This window comes from Notechis scutatus, chromosome 4 (genome assembly GCF_049901735.1).
Source record: "Notechis scutatus isolate UNSWTSFEM ecotype Mainland chromosome 4, rNotScu1.2, whole genome shotgun sequence".
NCBI classification, from domain to species: Eukaryota; Metazoa; Chordata; class Lepidosauria; order Squamata; family Elapidae; genus Notechis; species Notechis scutatus.
Genome location: NC_142012.1, coordinates 95535605 through 95561973, shown reverse-complemented (window position 1 = coordinate 95561973; position 26369 = coordinate 95535605). Strand labels below are relative to the sequence as shown.

General features: G+C 39.9%; 1 protein-coding gene across 2 annotated transcripts in view; it reads left to right on the top strand.

The window, feature by feature from the left end:
- Positions 1–26369, top strand: part of PRKG1 (protein kinase cGMP-dependent 1) — an 864463-nt gene that overhangs the window by 683429 nt on the left and 154665 nt on the right. For both annotated transcript variants that reach the window (XM_087964134.1, XM_087964133.1), the window contains exons 6-7: positions 1714–1791; positions 8118–8212. In XM_087964134.1, the coding sequence (XP_087820260.1) occupies positions 1714–1791; positions 8118–8212 (173 nt within the window). The remainder of the gene's footprint in view (positions 1–1713; positions 1792–8117; positions 8213–26369) is intronic.

Below are 26369 nucleotides of genomic sequence, written 5' to 3'. Positions count from 1 at the left end.
AATCCCAGAACGTAAGATAGAGAGCCAAACCTAGTGGTTAAGGCATAAGGCTAGAAAAGATTGTGACTTCTAGCCCCACTTTAGCCATGAAAGTTGGCTAGGAATCTTCAGGACAGTCACTCTTTCTCAGCCCTCAATGTCAGGCTCAAGTGATAAGCAATCTATCAATTCCTGTTGCAAGCAATAATCAACACTCAGTTGATCAGAATGTGAATTATAAACTGTCAAAACGTGCTTGTGGTCAAAATATTTTTAGGAGTTTTCTGCTGGATGTACAGGTAATTCTTGACTTACAACAGTTCGTTTAGTAACCATTCAAAGTTACAATGGCACTGAAAAAAAGTGACCCCATGATATATATATATTTGCATAGTAGGTTACCTTTATGTAGTCATAAATATTTTATATTGAGTTGCTGACAGATAAACAATGGCTTATGTTTTTTTTAATATACTTTATTAAATTTCTGTAAAAGATAAAATATAAAAAAGAACTATGAAGAAAACAAGAAAGGTGAAGGTGCAAAAGGAATAAGGAAAAGAAAAAAAATAGAAAAAGATTAACTGCCAACTTTCCTTGATATTGTTACAAGCATAACATGCATTAACATTTTTACCTAAAATTCAATACAGGTAGTCCTTGACTTACAACAGTTTATTTAGTGACCATTCAAACTAACAAAGGCACTGTAAAAAGTGACTTATGATCATTTTTCACACCTATGATGGCTGTAGCATCTCCGTGGTCACGTGATTAAAATTTAGATGTTGGACAACTGACTCGTGTTTATAACAGTCACAGTTGCAACCTTCTGACAAGCAAATCAGCGGGGAAGCCAGATTCACTTAACAAGCCTATTACTAATTTAACAATTACAATGATTCACTTAACAACTGTGATAAGAAAGGTCGTAAAATTGGGTAAAATTCACTGAATAAATGTTGCATTTAGCAATTTGGGCTCAGTTGGGGTCATAGATTGCAAGTCTGTAGAGATTGTCAGTCATCGAGGTCATAGTTGTCCCAAAGGTGCTTTTTCAGGAGGCATCTGGAGTTTCTTGTTTTTTGTCTTCAAAGACGTTTCGCTTCTCATCCAAGAAGCTTCTTCAGCTCTGACAGGATAATGGGGAATGGAAGGATATATATTCCTTGCAGAGGGCTGGTCATTTGCATCCTTTTAGAAGGTTGTTGAAGCACTTAGAGGATTATCTCTGTCCTCAGAGTCACCAGAGCAGTGCTAATGGATCCATTCCTCCTCCCATACCATTCAAAGGGTGTTCATCCCAAATTGTATAGTTAAAAGTCTGTACAGATTCTCAGTCATCCAGGTCATGGTTGCCTCAAATGTTCTTATTCAGGAGGCAATTGGACTTCCTTGTTTTTCTTTGAAGATGTTTCACTTCTCATCCAAGAAGCTTCTTTAGCTCTGACAGGATAGTGGGGAATGGAAGGATTCCATTGCAGTCAGGTGGTCATTTCCATCCAAAGGATGCAAATGACCAGCTGTCTGCAAGGAGTATAAATCCTTCCAGTTGCCTCCTGAAAAAACACCTTTGGGACAAGTCTACCTGCAGTTAGAGTTAACCTTTACACAGATTTATCAGGGTTTGTGACGGGTCTACCTATATTTTCTTCATTATAACAGTGAAGGTGTTTTATTTTAGGTGACACATTCTGATTTGATTCCTTTTGTTTTTGCATTTTCCCTTCATAGACACACTATGAAAATGGAGAGCACATTATCAGGCAAGGTGCTCGAGGAGATACTTTCTTCATAATCAGCAAAGGAAAGGTAAGCTTTAAAGGGAATGACTTATGGGGATGAGATACCAGCTGTTGCTTTTCTTTTCTTTTGAAAACACTAAGAGGATATATTCACTTTCATATTTGATTAAAAATTGTATCCATGTGTGGGTAAACACTGTGCTTCCCAAGTTGTTTGTTTGTTTAAGCCTATTCACTGCTTGACAGGAATGATTATGTACCTGTCAAAGCTTATTTACATGTTTTATTTTTTCCACCCATTATTCTATAAATGCTTCCTAACCTGTATAAAAATATAAACACCCATGATATCAAAAATATGCCAAGGAAACCTATGTATTGAATTGGTCCTCGTATATCAGTTTTGATACATTAACGCAAGGGTCTTCAAACTTGGCAAATTCAAGACTTGTGGACTTCAACTCCCAGAATTCCTGAGCTAACAATGACTGGAGGAGGAATTGTGGGAGTTGAAGTCCACAAGTCTTAAAGTTGTCAAGTTTGAAGACCCCTGAATTAACAACTTAGGATATGTTGCAAACTACTTTTTAAATTCAGTGGGTTTTTGTTTTTGTTTAAATGCAATTGCTAAATCTGAAAAAACACCGTAAGTTAAAGATGTTGTTGAAATTCTCTGAATTCATTCTTGGACTTCAGCTCCATAATTAAGTGTTAAAGCAGATTAAGAGAAAAAGACAGTTTTACTTCAGTAATCTGAATCTACAAAACAATCTTCCTACCTAGCTGTCAGCTCTTGCCTCTTGCTTTAATTTCCATTAACCAGGAGGTGTGATAGGAGGTGTAGTAGGAACAACACTGGTGACAGCAGCAGTTAAGAAGGCTTACAAAAACCTTTGCAAAAATGGCAACTTTGAAAGGGTATAGGTATTTTGCAGCCCAGCGTTTAAAGCTTACCACATGAGGTAGAGCCGACATTTTCCACATTGGAAATGGCTACTCAGCAGAGGTGGAATTCAAATTTTTTTTTACTACTAGTTCTGTGGGCATGGATTGGTGGGTGTGGCAGGGGAAGGACACTGTAAAATCTCCAGTCAGAGGTGGTATTTGCCGGTTCTCCAAACTACTCAAAATTTCCGCTACCAGTTTTCCAGAACTGGTCAGAACCTGCTGAATACCATTTCTGCTACTCAGCCATTCTGTTTATAAGAATAAATAAATAAATAATTTTTCCCCCACCTCAAGCACAAAGCGGTTTCCAAGTAGAAACAAAAATAATTGTATTTTTTTTCTTTGATCAGAAGAGTCAATTTGACCATCTCTGCTAACTCCATCAACTTTTACAGTCATTCATCCATTGTAGGAATCAATGTCTCCTCCCATTTTTGCCCATAATCTTGCTGCTTTCAACATATGTAACATCATATGTAACATGCAGTGGATAGACAATGGCTAAAATGATGATGATAACATAGTTTATATTATTTAAACTATAAGAGTTGCGGTGGTGCAGTGGTTAGAACGCAGTACTGCAGGCTACTTCTGCTGCCTACCGGCTGCCTGCAATTTGGCAGTTTGAATCTCACCAGGCTCAAAGTTGAACTCAGTCTTCCATCCTTCCAAGGTGGGTAAAATGAAGACCCAGATGGCTGGGGGCAATAGGCTGACTCTGTAAACTGCTTAGAGAAGGCTGTAAAGCATTGTGAAGCAGTATATAAGTCTAGGTGCTATTGCTATTATTACGGAAAAATAAAAAGTTGAGGTTTGATGCTATTATCTTATTCTACTGCACCAAAGGAAAATCAAAAGCTTTTCTTTCTTTTTTCCCTTTGCCCCATACTTTCCCTTTTCCTCCCTATTTTCTTTTGTATTTTTGTATTAATAAGTATTTTAATAAAATTAAAAATACGTTAGAATTTGAAATAAATAAATAAGAATAAATTGAGAGGACCACTGGTTTGAAAGGGAGGGTCAAAGAGGCCATCTATGTTCAAACTGAGTAGCTGTCTCTCATTAGAGAGGAGGCTTAATTTACCACCAACCTCTTGTCTACAATGGAGTCCTTTCAACACTTACAAGAAGATTCCACACCCATTTGCACTGTGATTCGGATAACCCTGCGGTTACAGATAAACTCCTAAGTGGCTTCAATGATTCTCAGAGAGAGTGCTAATAAACCAAATGATTGCAAGAAATATAAATTTATTTATGTATTTATTTATTTTGATTTGTCAATCGCTTACAAGATAATAGGTATAAGTATAAACATGAGTAAGAATAAAAGAAATAGCTACAAATAAATGGGGACAATAGGACAGGGACGGGAGGCACGATGGTGCACTTATGCACGCCCCTTACAGACCTCTTAAGAATGGGGTTCCCCCCATCCAGTCAAAACTGAAGAAGCCTCTTGGATGAGAAGCAAAACGTCTTCAAGGAAGAAACAAAGTCCAGTTGCCTTTCGTAAAAAGCACCTTTGAGACAACCCTGATCTGATTGAGAATCTCTATAGTCAAATGGGTTTTGGATTGGCCTGTTGCATCTCAACTGAATGTCTAGTAGATGTCAATAGTATATTCTTGCAAATCAGTTGCCCAGCCAACACCTTCATGGCTGATCTAAGACAACACTTCTCCATGGAAAACCGTCTTTATCTGAAATTCATTAATAACAATTTAATCATCCGACACCTTGGGGAAAAAAATCAAATCCCATCAAGACTTCAGTAGCTTCCGTTCCAGTATCATCCTTGGTTTCAACCTATCTATAGAATAAAACCAGGCAGTGGGCTACAAATACATTTGTTTTACCCGCTTGATAGAGATCCTCAATTAATAGAATTAAACCAGTCATTCAGGAGACCGAATTATCCAACCAAGACCAAAAGACAAACTAATAGAACCAGAATGTTTCCCAGAGAGAGAACCTATTAAAAAACAAAAACTGCAGACACTGGTGATAGTTACCCACACAGCTCACAGTTCAAACCACTCATGAATGGCCTACAACCTAGATACTGGCACTGCATTCCATATTTGCATAGAGACAACTGCCCAACAGATTATCACAAATAACTAATAGCAGAACAGGGATACTAATATGGGAATTAAACTGCAACAAATACAGATGTCTACTGTGCCCCCACATCTCTACCAAGAGACTATTGCAGGCCCCAATAGCTAGACACAAAACGTTAAAGGTGTCTTCACATGCCCTTCTACTGCTGTGATATTTTCCAACAAAAGAGCAATTTTGCACACAAAAAAGTAACGGACACAAGCCCATTAGGAATCATAACAAGGACACTGTAATATCAATATCCCAGAACGTACTCTTACAGATCTCATTATGACCATTTTGGGAAAAAAACAGACTTTAGCACCATGCTTGAGAAGGAAATTGCTGAACTCAAGTGAAAAGGTTTCAGGCTATGTCAAAAGTTCTCAATGGACACAATAACAATTGTTCGTTGATAAGGTGCTTCTAATCTGTCTTCCCCTCCTCATCTCAAATTAAATCGCTATTTAAATCAGTTTAGCCTTTCCATAAATGTGATAAGTGAACTGCAGCCTTTTCATAATGTTTATTAGTTGAAAAAGATGCTATCAAGTTTCTGAAGTTTCCTTAATCTTTTTGCTGCCACCTAGTGGTCACTTAACCCAAATATGGCAGTTCAGATTTGGGTCTGATGCCCCCAGCAGATGGAAAGTGTTGAGATTTGAGTAGATAAATAGGAGGAAAAAATAAATCAAGTGACTTTCAAGGTTTTTTTTTTTTTGGTTTTTTTTTTGAAAAGATGGGTGATAGCTAAATATTTCTGAGTCAATGTGATAGAGGCTGAAGAGATTTTACCCATTTACCCTCTAGGACAGAACAATGATTTTATTACACAAATATCCAGCAGTTAATGTAAATGTTTTGGCAATAGGCTAAATTTGACCCTGCCATTTTGTATCCGTATACAAAATCTATTCAGAGAAGAACAATTGGATTGTAGATGGCATTTATGTAGTTGTAAATATTTTACTTTGGCATTGAGTTGCTCACAGATTAAATAATGGCTTATCTTTTTGAAATGTACTTTATTATATTTCTGCAAAAGATAAAATGTAAAAAAGAAGAAAGGACAATTATGAAGTAAATAAGAAAGGTAAAGGTTCAAAAGGAATATGGGGAAAAAAGAAAAGAAATTAACTTCCAACTTTTATCGATATTGTGATAGCTGTAAAACACATGAACACTTTTATCTAAAATTCAACAATATTTCTATAATCATAAGCAATTCTAACTGTCACATTCCAAAATTAATATAACATTTCTTACAGATTTCAGTCCAAAAGTGGTTTCCATATAGACACAAAGCTAGACAAAGACTTTTCTTTAGTTAATTTTGCTCTTTCAGCTGGTTCCAATAACTTCACCATCCATTCTTCCATTGTGGAAATCTGTAAGTCATTCCATCTTTGGGCATACAAAAATCTATATGTAGTAGTTGCATAGTTATAATATATAAAAACAAAGAGTTTTTTTTCTTCCAATGGCTAATCCATCAAATCTAAAAGATGAACCTCCGGTTTCAATTGTACGTTTATTTTCAGAACTCTCTGATTTAAAGTACATACTTGATCCCAATAACGATTAGCCTTCTTACAAAACAATGGCTTATCTCAGTGGTTTTCAACCTTTCCTTCACCACAGACACCCTTTAAATATCTTTTTTGACCACGGATCATGGCCACGAACCCCCAAGACTTAACTCAAGATTTAAATCATAATATTTCTTCAAGCCTTGGCCAACTCCCTGTGATAACCTTGTGTCGTCCCCCCCCCAGGGGTCTGTGGACCACAGATTGAGAGCACTGAATGATCTTAAGCAATCTACTGTACATATTACAAGAGGTACAGAAGCTCCTCATCATAATATTCTTTCAGATGAGTATGACAATTCTTAGTTCAGTGACACCCTGTATTTTATGCTAAGTATTTCTATTACTATGAAGAAGAAAGTTCCACCAGCTTTGTTAAACTATAGAGGACACCAGTGAAGTTCTTCGGAAGATATGTTCTTCTCAGGGAAAACGTGACTGGTTTGTAGATGCTGATCTTAAATCTTTCAAACTTTAATTTAAATTCTTAATGGACATAGAATTTCTGACTTCTCTTATAGGCAGATATTTTAACACTGTTTTGCCTTGTCAGTCAGGGATCATGTAAGGTTGGAACAACCAATTTTATGTGGCTAACAAAGATGTGCAGAAACCCAAAGGTACTTTTTTCAAGAGGCAACTTCTTCAGCTTCTTGGATGAGAAGTGAAACATCTTCAAAGAAAAACAAGAAATTCCAGTTGCCTTTTGAAAAAAGCATCTTTGGGACAACCACGACCTGGATGATTGAGAATCTCCATAGATATTTAGCTATGCACTTTGGGATTAACACCCTTCAAATGGGTTTCTAGAAAAAATGCAGACTATAGGAAAGAGGGATCAAAGAAGCCATCTAAGACTCCAACCTCCAAGTGATCTCAAAAATTGTCTAAAAGAATACAAATGACCAGCTATCTGCAAGGAATATAAATCCTTCCATTCTCCACTGTCCAGTCAGAGATGAAGAAGCTTCTTGGGTGAGAAGTGAAATGTCTTCAAAGAAAAAACAAGAACATCCAGTTGCCTCTTGAAAAAAGCACCTTTGGGCAATCATGACCTGGATGACTGAGAATCTCCATAAACGATGTGCAGAAACCTTTTAAAACTGTCCCTGTGCAACTGAAATTAAAGCTAATTTAAGGAAGTTCTGGTGTGTGGGGGGAAAAGCTTTTTCCATCCTCAAAGTTGATCTTTCCTACACATCTTAGAGAATTGACTGGAGCTGATTATATTCTGGAAATAAATAAAGAGCTACCAAAAATAAGGGCAGGATTTTAATCTCTCAGATTCCTTCCAAATAAATTTCTAATTTCTTTGGCAGCTGATGAGATCAGAAGAACTCAAGTAATTTCTCAAGCTAATTATATGCAAATAATCTTACACTAATATTTTGGGATCTTGTTTTACATCAAAATATGCTTTTAGTATATTTAGGCATAGGTATCCAAATATTTAACCCTAACGTCTTCCAAAGATAATAATTATTTAAATCTGTTTTTTCCTACATGCTGTGAATGTTTTTCTAATATACCTCAGTAATGTTTCCTGAAGCTATACTGCAGTATAAGTTACTAGCCTTGTATTCCACTTGGCACCTGAGGCTGGAAAATAGTTATTTATTCTTACTACTATCAATATTCTGTTTGCAAGAGAGAGAGAGAGAGAGAGAGAGAGAGAGAGAGAGAGAGAGAGAGAGAGAGAGAGAAACACACACTGATTTTACTAACTTTCTTTGCATTACCATCTAATTAGGTAAATGTCACTCGTGAAGATTCACCTGGGGAAGATCCTATATTTCTTCGTACTCTAGGAAAAGGAGATTGGTTTGGGGAAAAAGCACTCCAGGGGTAAGTATTAGTGCACAATTTAGATTTGCTGTAATCAATAGGTAAATTATGTACCTTGAAAACTGAAAAAAAAATGTAGCATCATTACCATATTATTATTAAACTATCTAAGATTGAAAGTAGTAAGGAAGTAGACAACTCTGGCACAAATTCACTAATTCAAGGTGAAGACATATTTCCTATTGTGGTTAAGTCCTTAAAAATCAGGCACAAAAAGTTTTTTAAGAGTTAAATGCTATATCGTGCATTCATATTCTTCATTGTGTTCGGCTTTATTTCCTTCTAGCTGACTTGGGTCACATCGGCTACTTACATGAGAAATCATCACAAAAGTGTACATTGGGATTAGACTGGACTTTGGAATAGTCTTAGTTGTAAACATGTAGCAGACACACAAACACACACACACACAAATACAAACACACACACAAAAGGAAAACAGTGGCAATAACATTTCCGCATTTTTGTCAAGAAAACAACACATCCTCAATTTGAGTCCAAAATTTATGTTGTAACGTGAGAATTTTGTAAAGTGAATTTTGCCCCATTTTATGACTTTTCTTGCCACATTTGTTAAGTGAATCCCTGAAGTTAACAAAATTGCAGTTTTGTTAAGTGGTTGTTAAGTGAATCTGGCTTCCCCATTGACTCTGCTTGTCAGAAGGTCGCAAAAGGGGACACTCTAACTGTCAATAAATGTGAACCAGTTGTCAAACATCCGAATGTAAATCATGTGACGAAGGGGTTGCTACAACTGTCCATAAGTGTGAAAAATGTCATAAGTCACTTTTTTCAATGTTGTTGTAACTTCAAACAGTCACTAGATGAACTGTCAGTTTTGGAAGCCATATTGAGATTCGATGCTCCTACACTGCCACAATTGAGCCTGAGAAAGTGGGAGGGAGGAATTCAATTGAGTATATCTAGTTAGACAAAATAAAATTCATGTCCTGGTTCAAGGTCACTGAGTGTGGCACATAATGAAATGGGAATCTTACTTTAGGACGGATGGTGATTGGACCATGTGAGGTGATGATGGCTAAGCGGGGGGGGGGTGGACTTGTAGTTTTGACTCTTGCAAGGAAGCCCGAAACTTTCAGATTCAGGATTCCACAGATGTGCCAGTTACTATCCAAATAAAGGAACCTTTGAGAAATGTCTGTCTCAGAGTTATTGGTTGGAATGGAAGGTTGCTGGAACGCTGACATGAACTATTGTAAGTTGAGGACTACCTGTAATTTATTAGAAGTCAAACTTGAGTCAGAGAAAACTTTACAGTTTTCAACTTTTGGGGAATCACTTAGGAAAATTAGGAATAAGCATAAATTATTTCTTTATGAATGCCAGATCACTTTGTACTGAATTAATGATTATTAAGTTTCTCACACTTCCCTCTTTGATGGTTATGCATTGGTATCATACACCCTGAATATTTTATTGCATCACTCCATTAATGTAGTCTCTGAAATATTTAACTCATATTCTCACAAAACATTTTAGTACTCAAACCATATTTCTCAATGCTTCTGCTAAGTATTCATTCTTTAGAAACCTGTTCTTACTTAACTTAAGATGTGATATTTTGTAAGAATAGGCCAAACATTATCAAAAAATTGTTAAGCGGTTTGATACAACCTCTTCCGTAGAGCTCATTTCTATCCTAATTTTTAATCAGCTTTTCAATCATAGTACTTGTTTAGTTTAAATAAATTCATTTTCAAATATTCATATAATACATATACAACATTGTAATACTCAGTTCAAAAATAATTCATGTTTGAGAACTCAAGTGAAACTCTGGACTTTTTTTCATCAATACTCAAATGAAAATATATTGTTGAGCTCCAACAGAGCTCAGATTCCTAACAAAATTTGTTATGCTTGAACAAGTGTTGATTTTTTACCCAGTAATGGTTAAATTGCTGAGATATATCAATATGTCAATGAAATATTCTGGTGAGTAGAGTTTCTGAATAAGCTGCTGCCAGAAAATTTTTCCATAAATTTCAAAGAGTAGCATTTTAAGAATAACCAATAAAGGAAAATATTTTAACTTAGGGTTGAAATGAGGGGCTCTTGGTGCTCTCTGAACTCACTTGTCTTCTTGCAGACATTTCATTACCCTATCTAGGTAACATCATTGGTGCTAGTAAGGAATGCTGTTTGCTGTCAGTTTATATCCTTATATAAAGAGACAATCAACCAGCCCCAAAGAGAAAAGGACTCCATCAGTAATCAGCACTCAGATCAGCATAGGTCAACTCCAAGGTTAACTTCAGGCCAACAATCAAATATTGAAAATACATGTTTCCATGAAATAGGCATGTAAACAATTGAATGTAAACATGTCTTAAACTGTTAACGATGCGCCATAATCCTAATAAGTTAAATACTGTATGTTACTAATATAAAGCAAAACATGTTGTGTAGGAATTATATTCATGCTGAAACTGCTGAAGCTGTTCGATTTTTATGAATGACTGAAGCTATACCTTTTAAATACTCAGCCTGTTTTCAGTGGTTCATGAAAACATTGTACGGTTTCAGTGTTTGTCAGCTCCAGGAAGGAGAATGCAGTCCAACATTTTAGAAATAAGTACTCCATTCATGTGTAGGGGTTGTCCACAAATCAGACTTTCTTGACATGGGGATGTCTATGCAACTATGTTTTTCTCATAGTCTTTATGTTATGTTATGTGCAGTAAGAAACAAGGCCTTGGAGAAGAGATTTCCCATGAGTAATAATGCTTATTCACCTAGCATTGGAATGCTTTCCTTAGGTTTGTTAAATTCTAATTTTTAACTAAAAATGGATGTGGTATAGTTAAAGTTGCTGAACATTCAACAGGATATTTCCACATTCAGGTATAGATATTGGAGTACATTTGCCTTTTTTTTTTTTTTTTGCAACTGATATGAAGAGTATTTGCATGCATTTTTCTTTCTTTCTAAAATATGTGCATTGCATCTATCATCCACTTTTGGAGTGTGATTCTCATATTTTTTTAAGAAGAGCTAATACGGGGCACAGGCATACTTTTCATTACATAGTGCAATATACATATATTTTGTACTTAGCTATCTGGAACCCTGGTGTGAATTCAGCATTTATGACAAAATTGGAAAGCTTCCAACTGAAGCATCATGGTTTGTGTTCTCTGATGTCTGGAAATCGGTTTCTTGGTTCCTGCAGCAGTCCTGGAAACTATTAAAAACCATTGTAGTATATGATCATATATGCACACCAAACAATAGTAGTCCTTTTAATATCATCTTTATAATAACAATAATAATAATCAATGAATCATTTGCAAAGAGCAGCTTTACTCGGAAAAATTTACATCCTGTGAAAATATCTTTAACAATATCTTTAAATATCAATATCTGCCTATCCCAGGTCTTTGGGAAGAACTTGACAAGTCAAGAAAAGTGCCAAATCCAATCTAATCATCTGGCTGACTGTGAGAACAACTATCGATTAATAATTACTATTGTTTATTATTGCCCTTGGAGCAATACCTAAAGGATTCCCTTGATATCACTTATCAGACCTGAATAGCCTAATTTCATAAAATCCCTTGCTTGGCACTGCCTATATTTTTGGATGCTACTTTAATAATACTTAGAACCTTGGTTAGGACTTGAATTATTAAGTTTCCATCAAATTGTGAATCCAACTGTTGATTAGTCAGAAATAATAATAATTTGACAAAATCACCATCACCATTCTGGATAGGAAGACCAGAAAATAAATGGCAATGAATCATGCCCTTCATCCATACAGTGATAATTATAGATTCTACTTACCAAGGAAAATAGGTGGGCATTGAATTTCACATACACCAAACCAGCAGTCGCCAACCGGTGGGCCACTGGTGGGCCGTGACAAAATTTTGGTGGGCCACAGAGAAATCTCACCCCCAGAGCACCCCCTCAAAGCAATTAATCCAGGCTGCTCAGAAACACAAGGCTGCACAGCCCACATGGCCCACATGAACCACCACCACCCTGGCCACTTACTCCTTACCCAGCAAACTTGCCTGCTAAATTGCTATTTTAACTTTTTCCGACCATCATCTGTTCTGCTGTGCCAGGAGATTTAGATTAGCTTGGAAGCAGAAAATGGTTGGATTTCTTGCTTTCTAGCTAGTCTTGAGATCTTCGGCTCTGCTTTTAAGCACAGCCGAATCTCCTTTAGGACTGAAGGTTGTATTATTCAGTGCAGACTCACGGCAAGCAAATTTGAGAGACAGAGCTAGCCGATGGCAGATAGATAGATCTCTGAATGAATCTGTGATTCTGTGAGCAACTCAATCTGCCTGCCTGTTTTGCCTGCTTTTGGGTGAAAGTTGCTCTTTTTTTAAAATAAAAAATTCGATATTTACATACATGGTATGTTGTGATTTAATTTTGTGGGTTTGCTTGCTAGAAAATTTTATGAGTTTGCTTGTAAGCAAATTTTATGTGACAGACTGAGCTAGCCAATGGCAGATAGATAGATTTCTGGATGAATCTGTGATTTTGTGAGCAACTCAATCTGCCTGCCTGCTTTGCCTTATTTTGGGTAAAAGTTGCTCTTTTTTAATAAAAAATTCAATATTCATAAAAATATTTATACTTACGTACAAGCTATGCCCAGCCAGTCTCATGACCACAAAGCCACACCCACAAATTAGGCCACACCCACAGAACCAGTTAGTAGTCCCTGGGATTTAAAATTATGAGTTTGGTGGTCCCTGAGGTCCAAAAGATTGGTGACCCCTGCACCAGACAGTTTTAAAAATAAAAAGAACGTTGGAAGAATATCTGAAGGCCAGTGAAGAAGATGCACTGAAGCTAGTACACCATGAAGACTTATTGAATACCAGAGAGAGAGAGAGCACACTGATCTACAAGAAAGACCAAATGAAGACTAGAAAAGAGACATGGCAAGACACAACATTACATGGCCAGTACATAAAACAAATAGCAAGCAAAGCAGATAACCACAACATCTGGCAATGGCTAAGAGCAGAAAAATTGAAGCAAGACAGAAGGGCTAATTCTGGCTTCAGAAGGCACAGCTTGAAGAACAAATGCATTTAAAGCCAGAATTGAGAAGACAGCAACAGAAACAAATGCTGTCTCTGCAAAAAAAGCAAAAAAACAGTGACCCACTAGTTGGCTGCTGCAAGAAAATCGCACAGACTGGTTATAAACAATGGCATGACAAAGTAGCAACAATGGTGCATTGGAATATTTGTAAGAAATACCATTTGCAAGAACTAATGGGGCCAGAAAACTGATGACGTAATAGAAAATGAAGAGACTACAGTGCTCTGGGACTTTAGAATACAAACAAACCTGCCACAACGTTCGGAATATAAGTCACCTAACAGTAATTTGGGTTGGAGACTATATAAACCAGGATAGACATTTTAATACTGTCTCTTTAAGAGAATCCTAAAAGTGCAATTGGGTGTGGTTTCTCAAATGGCCATTAGATGGAGCCGGAAACCTGTGTTGTCTTTAGTCTTAGTCTCAGAAGAGAGTGTGTCTCAGTGAGTCTCTTTTTCCTTCTGTTGAAGAGAGTTGTTGTTCCTAAATGGCTGTTACTGATCGTTGATGTAAGTCTGTTACTGAACTGTTTTGGACACTGGATTTTGTTATTGGATTATCCCTGGACTAAAAGCTGACTGATTTAACCTGTGAATGACTTTGGACTGCTTGTTTTGAACTTTGCTTAAAACCTTTATTGGAAGTAAAAAAAAAAAAAAACATTTACTGTACAGTGTATCTGTGTTCTGTGTGTGTATTATTCAAACACTACTCTCAAATACGTCTCCCTGTATGCGCTCATTCCCCTAACCGGGAATTACCTCCACACACATAACACCCCAGGCTTAACAACTGTTCGTATGAAAGACAAAAAAAGTCTGAATAGTGGATGCTACAATACCTGAAGACATAGAAGAGAAAGAACGGGAGAAAACCCCGAATCCTAAAGGCCTGCAAATAGAAGTAGAATTAGCTTTCTTTTAAAGACAGTATGAACAGTAATAAGTGCCTTGGTGGAAATTCCAAAACATCTGGAGCATGGCTTCAATATCATCAGCACTGACAAAATCACAATCAATTGCAGAGGGCATCTTTACTTGGAATAGCTTACCTCCTGTGAGAATACATCAGAAAACAATGTTTGCCTGTCCCAGATTCTTGGGAGGAACTCAATGGTGGATTAAAAATGCCAAATGCCAATCTAAACATCTGGCTGACTATGTGACCAGTCATAATAATTATAATCTATTCTTAGATACTATCTTAATAGTTCTTACAACTTTAATTATTATGTTTTCATCAGTCTGTAAATCTAACAGTAGATTACACTCAATGTAAAGCAAATGAATCACTGAACCCTCAGAGGTACGAAGACATATAAATGACCCCACTAAAATGGTGCCAGGCTTTGAACTATCATGTCAGCAATGGACAATCCTGAACAGGATTCACACACCCGTGGTGGGATTCAAATTTTTTACTACTGGTTCTGTGGGCGTGGCTATGTGGTCATGTGACTGGGGAGGTCAAAAGACAGAAACTCACCTCCTGGAGCAGGGGATTGGACTAGATGACCTCCAGGTATCTTCCAGCCCTGGATTGCTGTGCTGCTTCAAAGCATCCTCTGAAGCTGCTTCTAGTGCCAAGGTTTGTGGGCCTTCCTTCCTATCCCTTTTGTGTATATTCGTAGATATTGTACTCTCAAATCGCAAATGGAGACGTGGGTACTCTATTTTTCTTATCTTCATTTTAAAGTGCTTTGGTTTTATTGTATTGCGAACAGTTGCTGGGGTGCATCCACAGTTTCGTTGTACTTGTACAATGACAATAAAGTTCTTCTAATTCTAATTCTAATTTTTCTCTTCCTTCCTTCCTTCCTTCCTTCCTTCCTTCCTTCCTTCCTTCCTTCCTTCCTTCCTTCCTTCCTTCCTTCCTTCCTTCCTTCCTTCCTTCCTTCCTTCCTTCTCTTTCTTTCTTTCTTTCTTTCTTTCTTTCTTTCTTTCTTTCTTTCTTTCTTTCTTTCTTTCTTTCTTTCTTTCTTTTCTTTCTCCCCTCCCTCCCATACTTTCTCCCATCCCTCCCTCTTTCTCTTTTTTCTTTTGCTGCACCCCCCATCCCATTTTTGCCCTAGTGGGCCTCAGGGAAACCTCCTGGGAGCAAAAACAGGGTGCAGTGGGGCCCACGCAGCACCCCCTGTGCCCTGTTTTTGGCCTAGTGGCTTCAGGGAAGCACTGAAAAAAGAAGCATTTTGAAGCAAGGGGGGGGGGAGGAAATCAGCTGCGCCACACAATTTAGATTAGCTAGAAAGCAAGAAATCTGACAATTTTGTGCTTTCTAGCTAATCTAAATCACGCAGCACAGCTGATGGTCGCCCAGCTGATAGTCAGAAATACCAGTTCGGCCGAATCAGTAGCATTTTTTACTACCGGTTCGAGTGAACCAGGACGAACCGGTAGAATATCACCACTGATTCACACCTCACATGGTGTCTGCCAGGACTGTATTTATAAATGGGGCATATTATCCTCTTCTTGGTGTGACTGCAGGGTCCCATGTCAAACTGTAGGTCACCTCATGACCAGCTATAAGCTGAGGGTATATACCAGTCCAGTATCTGATTTTTTAAATATAAACAATGCTGAACTTCAGTGGTTAGATGGCCTAGACATTGGTATTTGAACATAGATCTTTTTAACATTTATATTGTATTGTGTTCTACCAGTCTAGATGAAATGTCAATATATATTGCTAGTGCCATATATGATATGCCATGTACTAGATAAATAAACAGTAGATTACCTACCCATAATAATAATATTTATTACCACATCCTAGGTTCTTGTTAAGAACTCAAAGCATAGGAGGACCAACACCAGTTAAGTGACTGGCAGCTATGTTTTCACATTTTTGTGTATATAATAATAGCAATATCAATAGCACTTTGACTTATATACCGCTTTATAGTGCTTTACAGCCCTCTCTAAGCAGTTTACAGAGTCAGCATATTGCCCCCAACAATCTGGGTCCTCATTTTATCCACCTCGGAAGGATGGAAAGCTGAGTCAACCTTGAGCCTTGGTGGAATTTGAACTGCCAAATTGTAGGCAGCTGGCTGCAGAAGTAGCTTGCAATACTGCACTCTAACCACTGCGCCTCAGAGGCTCCTATAACTTGTATGTGTATGGTGTCCAATTCTTTACGACTTTGAGTATCCCACAGATATCATTCAGTGAAAGTGCAATAAATTTACGCTATAATGTTCCTCCAACTCTTAGTTTCATGGGGACAGAGGAGGTTTACAGATGGTCACTTAAATGTTGCTGTTGGGAATTTCATCTGTTTTACTGACTAAACATCATTCTATTTGTCAGTATTTCTATAGATGCATAGATTTGCTCTTTTAAAATTTCCTCTTGATGACCTGTTGTTCATAGGTTTTGTTATACAGCTACATGTGTGACATTTCCTATTCTAACTGTGATGACCCAGGGTGGGATACAAAACAAACACTGTCACAGAAAACAGGTGAATCCCCTTTTATTCCTTCACTTTGCTTCCAAGCTCCGAATATCTTAGACGGAAGACAAAAAAACTCCCACACAGTTACACGAAGAAGGAAAAAAGCCACACAAACCAGGCAAGATAAGGGCTGGAGGATGTCCACAGATAACACACACTGGGAAGGACGCCAAACTCAGAGAGGAACTATAAACTAGTGATAGTTACATGATTTGTTTCCAGCGTTTGCCAGTACGCTGGTCCAAACTCTTATTCAGTTGTCACAGCTGCAGCCCATGAAGAGGATCAAGTCCCTCTCCTCCTGAGGAGACCACGTCTCTCCCTTATCCTCTTCTCCCTGCGTGCCCTTGGATGGATAGGGGATGGGCCTGAGTCCTCCTCTGACTGCTCAACCGGCCTCTGCCCTTCCCCAGCCTCCTCCACAACCTCTGGAGCCACACTTCCACTCCCTGTCAGCTGTTCTTCCTCTCCCTCAGAGTCAGTCTCCACCAGGGGCATGACACTAACAGCTGCTTGTTGTGAACTGATAAATATCTACAATATGTTCTACATCATAGAATACTTTTATTGGCCAAGTGTGATTGGACACACAAGGAATTTGTCTTAGTGTAAATAAGTATACATAAAAGAAAAGATAAAAGGAAACTGTCTATATAAATCGTAAGTATACAAGCGACAAAGTTACAGTCATACAGTCACAAGTTGGAGGGGATGGGTGATAAGGAGTGATGACAAGATTAACAGTAGTGCAGACTTAGTTGAACAGGGTTGAGGGAATTATTTGTTATCATTATGCCACACTGGTAACTTAATGTCACTGTTATATTTTGGGCTTTATACATGCGAACAAGAAAAATCCTCCCCCAACTAGAAGATTGCAGTCAGGGTGCTGTTAACTATTTCATGAAGTCCAGAAATGACATGGAAATACAAAAGAAAACCAAACATAAGCTTCCTACACTTCTCTGTCTCATGTGTTGCTGCTTTCATTTATATTCAGAGACTAGAGTACTTTAGATCAGTGATCCCCAGGTAACCTAATTAAAAATGTGGCGTGGCAGAGACTAGAGTACTTTAGATCATAACAATCTATATAGAATGTTATGAATTATATGAAGAGTCATAGTCATTCCTTTAAAAGCTTATAGATGATGATCTTTGCCCTGGAATCAATACCAATTAGAACACTAATCTTTATAGGTCAGTAATGCTGTTGATTTTTAGTCAGAGAGAAACTTGGGTTAATTATTCATGAACACATTCTGAATTGGATTATCTGCAACCACAATCCAAGCAGACCGTTGTAAACTACAGATGCATCATTTTTCTATCATATTTACTTCCTATTGGATACCTGGAGCAGAACTGGATATCCCTTTCTACTGTATTGAACACAGTCTCACGGCTTCAACCCAGAGGCATTAACTCACCATGATCAAAAAAAGATCAAAAAAGAAATATCTTGTATTGCAAATGTAGGTTTTGTACTGCTGAATAAGTAAACTGTGTGCTCTGCTTTGATGGGTACCCAGTCTTTCAAATTCAGAGAGTTCGTTTAGACACATTGAGTGGATATAGCCAAATAAAAAACCTGGAAACATGTTTCAATGGTAGACTAGAGGTAAAGTAATCTGAGAAGTAACCTTACCATGGAACCAGAGAAGAGACACAACCACATAAGCTAATTCTGCTTTACTGTAAAGCTACCTAAACAGAATCTTTAAACTCTGAAAGTACAGTACTCTGACTGTGTAGGTCAGTGGTTCCCAAAGTACCGCCCCCTGGGGGGCAGTGGGGTGCCTTAGGGGGGGGCGGTAAGAGGCAAGGGGGCTGGCAGGGGGGCGGTAAAAGGTGGCAGGGGGGCGTTCGAGATGCCGGCCCTGCAGGCTCACTGACTGCCAGCCACACAGCCCATTGACTGTTTCATTGCTCCATAGTCAGTGCCTTGAATGCAGAACTCATGCGCAGTGAGCCTTGCCAAGCCTGGGGGGAGAGGTGGGAGGTGGTGGAAAGAGGGCGCCTTAGTTTGCAGGCTGCCCTCTCTGGTGGAAGCGGCGGAGGCGCGCCAGAAGGCCCCAAAGCAAAACCCTCCCAAGGCACGCAGTGGAAGGGGTGGGTGGTCTGGCATTAGGGCGCCCTTCCCCAGAGGAAAACAAGGGAACGTGCAACGCCCAACCCGCCTCTGCCTCTCTAGCCAGTTGGGCTTGTGTGCAGGATGTGGGTGGGTGCAGCTGCGGCTCTCCAAGGCGCGTGGCTCGGTTCGGTTTGGCTCTACGTGGCCGTCCTGGACCTAGAACCTAGTTTCCCGAGCCCTGCGCTTGCTTGCTTGCTTAGTTTCCAAGCGATCATTCCCTCCACCTACGCCGGTCTGGGCTGCTTCCACATGCATTCCTCCTCCCAGGTAGAGCATAAAGATGGGCGGAACGCTTCACTGAAGTTGGGAGTCTCTGAGCATGTGCAGAGTACCACCCCTTGCTTGGCCTGATGGAAGTGGACCTTGGGTTGAAGCAAAGAATGTGAGGTTGGCTGCATCGCTGCCCTGGGGAGATTGGCATTGCAAAATTGGATGCCAAAGGGGCAGAGGGGCAGCTGCAGGGGGCTGGAGAAGGGGCAGAGGGGCAGCTGCAGGGGGCTGCAGAAGGGGCAGAGGGGCAGCTGCATTAAGGAGCAGGAAGATCTTAGCCATGGTTTATTCATTGACTAAGCCAGAATCAAACAGCATGCTAAACTCTAAATCAGAATGGCTGGGTTGATATATTCAGCCCGTGTTTCTCAACCTTGGCAACTTGTGTGTACCTCAATTCCCACTCTGGCTTTGCTCTACTTTCTCAAAGTGCCACTGCTGTCACATTCCTTCTTTCTGTCTGTCCATCCATCCGTCCATCCATCCATCCATCCATCCATCCATCCATCCGTCGAAAAGGTCTGCCTATCTGTCTGCCTGCCTTTCTGTCAACCTACCTACCTACCTTCCTACCTACCTACCTATCTACCAATATAGATCTATCTATCTATCTATCTATCTATCTATCTATCTATCTATCTATCTATCTATCTATCCATCCATCCATCCATCCATCCATCCATCCATCCATCCATCCATCCATCCATCCAAAATGTCTGTCTGCCTGCCTGCCTACCTGTCTTTATATCTACCTACCTACTTATCTACCAATCTACTTACCTACCTACCTGCCTATCCATATATTCATCCCAAAGGTCTGCCTGCCTATCTACCCATCTATCTACCCATCTATCTACCTATCTACCTACCTATCTACCTACCTGTCTCTCTCTGTCTGTCTGTCTCTCTCTCTCTCTCTATCCATCCATGTTCGAAGTGCCAGCCCCGCAGGCACATTGAGAAAGTGGAGCAAAGCCAGTCTGGGAGGGAGGGGGGGAGGGAGGGGGAGAGAGAGAGAGAGAGAGAGACCTGATGCATCAGATTGAAATGAGGCCTAGTTTAGACTGAGGCCCTTTTCCACATTGAAACATCTTTGGCTTCTATTAAAGGTTTTGTGGAGGAAACATGGTCAAGACTATCAGGAAGCTCTCACATTTTGTTGAGACTTTAAACAGGATCCATTGGCCCAGATCTCCATTCTAAAAATTACTTTTCCCCAATATATTACAGTGCCAATTCTGAAGAAGGCAAAACCAAAATGTACTGGTAAATTACAAGGAGAACACACACACACACACACACACACACACACACACACACACACACACACGCTCTTCTAACCCTGCTGGAGCAGGTGATTGGACTAGAATAGATATCTCATTATCTTTCTCCTCCCTCTCTCCCTCCTTCTTTATTTCTTTTTCTTTCTGTCCTGTCCTTCTATCCCCCACTCTTTCTTTGTCCCTTTTTCTTTCTTTCCCTTTTCTCTTTCTTTTCTTCCTTCCTTCCTTCTCTCTCTCTCTCTCTGTCTCTGTCTCTGTCTCTCTCTCTCTCTCTCTCTCTCTTCTCTCTCTCTCTTTCCCTCTCTCAGGCTCACCCCATTGACTTGACTTTCTTGGGCAGGTCCCTCCAGTGCAGTGGGCTCAATGGGGTGGACCTGTGGGGCCGGCACCTAGAACGCGGCAGTGTCGGCATGTTTGAAAAGTAGAGCAAAGCCAGAGGTCAGTAATTTTTGCTGCAAAGAATCACAAAAGCTTCTGGGTTGTGCACAAGAAGGGACACACATGTCAATGCAATTCGGCAACATAAAATAAATACAAATAAAACAAATCAACAAGAATCGGCAAAGCATCTCTGATTAGATTTTATTCACTGCTAGAATCTAATCAACGATGCTTTGCCGATTCTAGTGCAATGACCTGCTCCAGCAGGGTTAGAAGGGAGTGTGTGTGTGTATGTGTGCGCATGGCTGTCAAAACTCCAAGAAAAGGTCAAGTATCTCTGGGGAGGCCAGTCATAAATTAGAACATTTGCTAAACAACCGGCCATTAAGTGAGGACCATTTGTATTTGGTTTGCCAGTCATCTGGCCACGCCCACCCAGTCACATGACTACCAAATCACACCTACCTGGTCATGTGACCAGCAAGCCACACCCACCCAGTCACATGACCAGCAAGCCACACCCTCAAATTAGGCCACACCCACAGAAATTTAAATCCCACCCCTGGGTGGGGTGCACCAAGGATGAGTTTGTAGCACCAAGGAGGCGATGGACTGAAAAAGTTTGGGAACCACTGGTGTAGGTCATGACCAGGCTGAGCCAAGGGAGGGGGGTCAAGCACTTTATCAATCTTGAATACCTTCACACCCACAAAAGATTTAAGACCAGCCCACCTTGAAGTCCATTGACTGTTATCTACCACCAATTTGCTTTGACCATTAATAGTTCAGATTCCTGTAGGGAGTGTTAGCACGCAATAAACTTGAACCTCTTTGACTCCTGGTTTCCTAAGCTTGAACTCTTCTGAGACTCTTGCTCTATTCACTATCCATCTGCTCACTATGCTGACTCTTTTCTGACCATTCCCTAGACTGCATCTCTTTGCCTCACCTGCCAAGGTCTTTCCCATATGCTATACAGAAATCATATCTACACCAGGTCTAGATCTGGAAGACACTGTGTGAGAACTCGTTTCTCTGCTCTTCTTATTATCTTAATTGGATCATCAATGTAGAAATGGAATAATACTGGGAGTTTTTCCATTTGTTTAGCTAAATCATGAATAAATTCACCTTTTGAAAGTAACGTCCAGTTTTTGTATGGAAATCAAAAGTAAAGTGCCAGGGAAGTCAGGAGTTCTAGGCAGTTCAAATGGGTGTAAAGATTTATTACAAGTTTAAGCTGTCTACAAGTATCTGAACTACTAACCATTAAACCAATTGGACAGTAAATAAGGAATCCACTGTTCTCTTGTGGGCACACAGGGACTCATGACTGATGACACATTTGACCCCTCCCTTGGTCAAATCTGAAGAGTTGGATGAAATTCTTGTTGGTGACCAGCAAAGTCAAGGCAATGGACAGAGACTGATGAATGAGCCCTTGAATTGTTTTTATCAATTAAGAGCCCAGAATAATTTTTTACTAGATTGAGATTTCTTTTTCAGATTATTTTATCCCTTCCTATGACTTTTTGATTGGTTTTCTTGCTTCACCACTGTAAGCCCCACAATATACTCCAAAAGGTTAAGTTTATTTTTATTTACATTGAGTATATTTTGATCACTCCTGCTAACATGCATTAATGGCATGCATAAACAATAATAGAACCTGCCAGGCAAATAACATATAACTAGGACCACAGCAAATAAATGCTCTAAAAAAGCAGCAGCTAAACAACAATAAGGATAAACTGCTTGCAACTCTTTTTTTAAAAAAAAAAAATCAAACATACATGCCACATGAAGGAGACCAAATGAAGAATTTATCTGAATATTCTCTGAGGAGCTCTGCAAAAGTACATCTGTTAGATCAGGGATGCCTTGTGTGTGGGGTATGGATGCTACATACAGAGGCCTGCAAACTTGGCAACTTTAAGACTTGTGGACTTCAACTCCCAGAATTCTCCAGCCAGCTAAGTCTTAAAGTTGCCAAGTTTGGGGACCCCCGCTATATATATCACCTTTTATTATTTTTGCAAACAACTCAAGGCAGTGAACATTATACAACACACCTTCCTCCTCCTATTTTTGTCTTCACAACCCTGTGAGGAGATGTTAGCCTTCGTTTGTACTCATAGGAATTCTAGCAATAAACTCTTGTTACTCACAGGATTCATTGTGAATAGGTAGGTTTATTTTTGCTCGTTTTCCTTCAAACACGGCAACAACTTTATCCGGATATCCCGGATAAAGTCAGCGCTGAGATCATTCGTCTCTCAGCGCAATTTATCAAGCCGCCCCACCCTATACAGCTAACTAACATCCGCCCTCCCCATTAGTCCTACACGCCTCCACCCTGCAATTCTAAACGCCACTAATTACCAAACAGAATGTGGTTTCAATTCCCAGGTTGTGCTTTAATTTCCCCACTGATTGTTTGTGTTTCATTTCGTGTAATGAGAGGAGTTGGAGCGACAAACTCTCTTTCACCCCATCCCCGCTGCACGTTCGCGCTGACACGAGACAAGTCGAACTGGGGTGGGATCCTCAAACGCAAGTGACGCCTTCCGATCAAGTTGATATATTGCAAATGGCAGGAACGGACTTTCACTCCCCAATCAAGACAATGTGTCGGGATTCACCTCAGTAGATAAACCAGTCGGCTCTTTGAATCCCGACAGGTGAGTTGGCTGAGAGAGACCTAGAGGTCACCCCATTGGCTTCCATGGCTAAGATGGGGCTAGAACCATGGTAGCTAACCTTTTGGGGCTCCTGTGCCGAAGATTGCACTAGCTCCTTCATGCTTGTGTTGCCCTGACCCAGAAGGCAATGCGTGCCCCCCCACGTCCCTTGTGCATGCATGCGTGACCCCCCTCCCCATGTGCTGTGCATTTTTGCGCTTGTGCATGTGATCCTCCATTCACCCCGTGCATCTCTGTGCATGCGCATGAGACCCTCCCACATCTCTGTGCATGCGCGTGTCTCCCGTGCACTCCTGCACCCCACGCATGTGTGCCAGATACCCAACAATCAGCTGTCAGGCAGGCGGTGCGTGCTGCATGCACAGTGGGGCTCTTCCAGGTGACCTCTCACATGCTGGCTAGAAATGGCTCTGCTTGCCACTTCTGGCACGTATGCCATAGGTTCGCCATCACGGGACTAGAACTCATAGTCTCCCACTTTCTAGCCAGGTGCCTTATGCACTATACCAGGGATGTCAAACTCACGTCCTCACTTCATCATCATCACTTCATATCGGAACTTCTTCCCCCTTCATTAAACCGGGCATGAGCAACATGTGACGCATCTGGCCCATGGCCTGGGAGTTTGACACCCCTGCACTAAACTAAACTGACTCTATTTATTTTATTTATTTTATTTTATTTAGTTTGTCAATTGCTTACAATATAATAGGTATAAGTAAAAACATAGGTATGAATACATGGATACATACAAGAAAAATAAAAGAAACAATAGGACAGGGACAGTAGGCACCTTGGTGCGCTTATGCATGCCCCCTACAGACCTCTTAGGAAAGGGGTGAGGTCAATAGTAGACAGTCTAAGGTTAAAGATTTGGGGGTTGGGGGAAGATACCACAGAGTCAGGTAGAGTATTTCAGACATTGACCACTCTGTTGCAGAAGTCGTATTTCCTGCAATCAAGTTTGGTGCGATTAACCTTGAGTTTATATCTATTGTTTGCTCTTGTATTGTTATGGTTGAAGCTGAAGTACTCATTGACAGGTAGGACATTGCAATGTATGATTTTATACACTATACTTAGATCAGACCAAAGACGGCGTAGTTCTAGGTTTTCTAGGTCTAGAATTTCAAGTCTGGTGGCATAAGGTATTTTACAACGAGTAGAGGTCTCCCACTTTCTAGCCTGGTGCCTTATGCACTATACCAGTGGTGTCAAACTCACGTCCTCACTTCATCGTCATCACTTCATATTGGAACTTTTTTTCCCCTTCATTAAACCGGGCGTGGGTAGCGTGTGACGCATCTGGCCCATGGCCCGGGAGTTTGACACCCTTGCACTAGACTAAACTGACTCTCTACCAGACCAAAGTGGCTATTCACTGCTGTGTCATCTTCTCATTGCAGGTTAACCTTAAAGGGTAGCAATAATAAAGGGAAATGCATGCCTAATTCCATACCTAATGCAGGTTTGAAGGCTTATATTAGCAATGCAGATCATTGGTAACACTATTGATCAGAGAAGAGTCTGTAATAATTTTCAGTGATCATTTGAATCCCAGTTAAAAAATCTTTTCAGGTCTCTTAGACTGCAGCAACATTCATCCTGTTCAATATTTTCTTACAGGTTTTTTTTTCAGGCCAAATCAAATGTTTAGTTATATTTAGAAGCTCTGAAACCCCACTTACTTGCATGTAGATATAGCTTGCTCTTCTTAATATTAACCCTTCCCCCTCCCCGAATAAATGTACTTTGAAGTAAAAGCCAAATTAAAGCAGAGACGTTTGTTCTCTTATGTTTTCTTCTCAATCCACTTACAGGTAAAACTCGAAAAATTAGAATATGTGCAAAAGTTCATTTATTTCAGTAATGCAACTTAAAAGGTGAAACTAATATATGAAATAGACTCATTACATGCAAAGCAAGATAGATCAAGCCGTGATGTGTCATAATTGAGATGATTATGGCTTACAGCTCATGAAAACCCCAAATCCACAATATCAGAAAATTAGAATATTGTGAAAAGGTTCAATATTCTAGATTCAAAGTGTCCCACTCTAATCATCTAATTAAGCCATAACACCTGCAAAGGGTTCCTGAGCCTTTAAATAGTCTCTCAGTCTGGTTCAGTAGGAATCACAATCATGGGAAAGACTGCTGACCTGACAGTTGTGCAGAAAACCATCATGGACGCCCTCCATAAGGAGGGAAAGCCTCAAAAGGTAATTGCAAAAGAAGTTGGAAGTTCCCAAAGTGCTGTATCAAAGCACATTAATAGAAAGTTATGTGGAAGGGAAAAGTGTGGAAGAAAAAGGTGCACAAGCAGCAGGGATGACCGCAACCTGGAGAAGATTGTCAGGAAAAGGCCATTCGAAAGTGTTGGGGACTTTCACTAGGAGTGGACTGAGGCTGAAGTCAGTGCATCAAGAGCCACCACACACAGACGGATCCTGGACATGGGCTTCAAATGTCATATTCCTCTTGTCAAGTCGCTCCTGAACAACAAACAACGTCAGAAGTGTCTTACCTGGGCTAAAGAAGACCAAAACTGGTCTGTTGCTCAGTGGTCCAAAGTCCTCTTTTCTGATGAGAGCAACTTTTGCATCTCATTTGGAAACCAGAGACTCAGAGTCTGGAGGAAGAATGGAGAGGCACACACTGCAAGATGCTTGAAGTCCAGTGTGAGGTTTCCACAGTCTGTGTTGATTTGGGGACCCATGTCATCTGATGGTGTTGGTCCACTGTGCTTTATTAAGTCCAGGATCAATGCAGCCGTCTACCAGGAGATTTTGAAGCACTTCATGCTTCCTTCCGCAGACGAGCTTTATGGG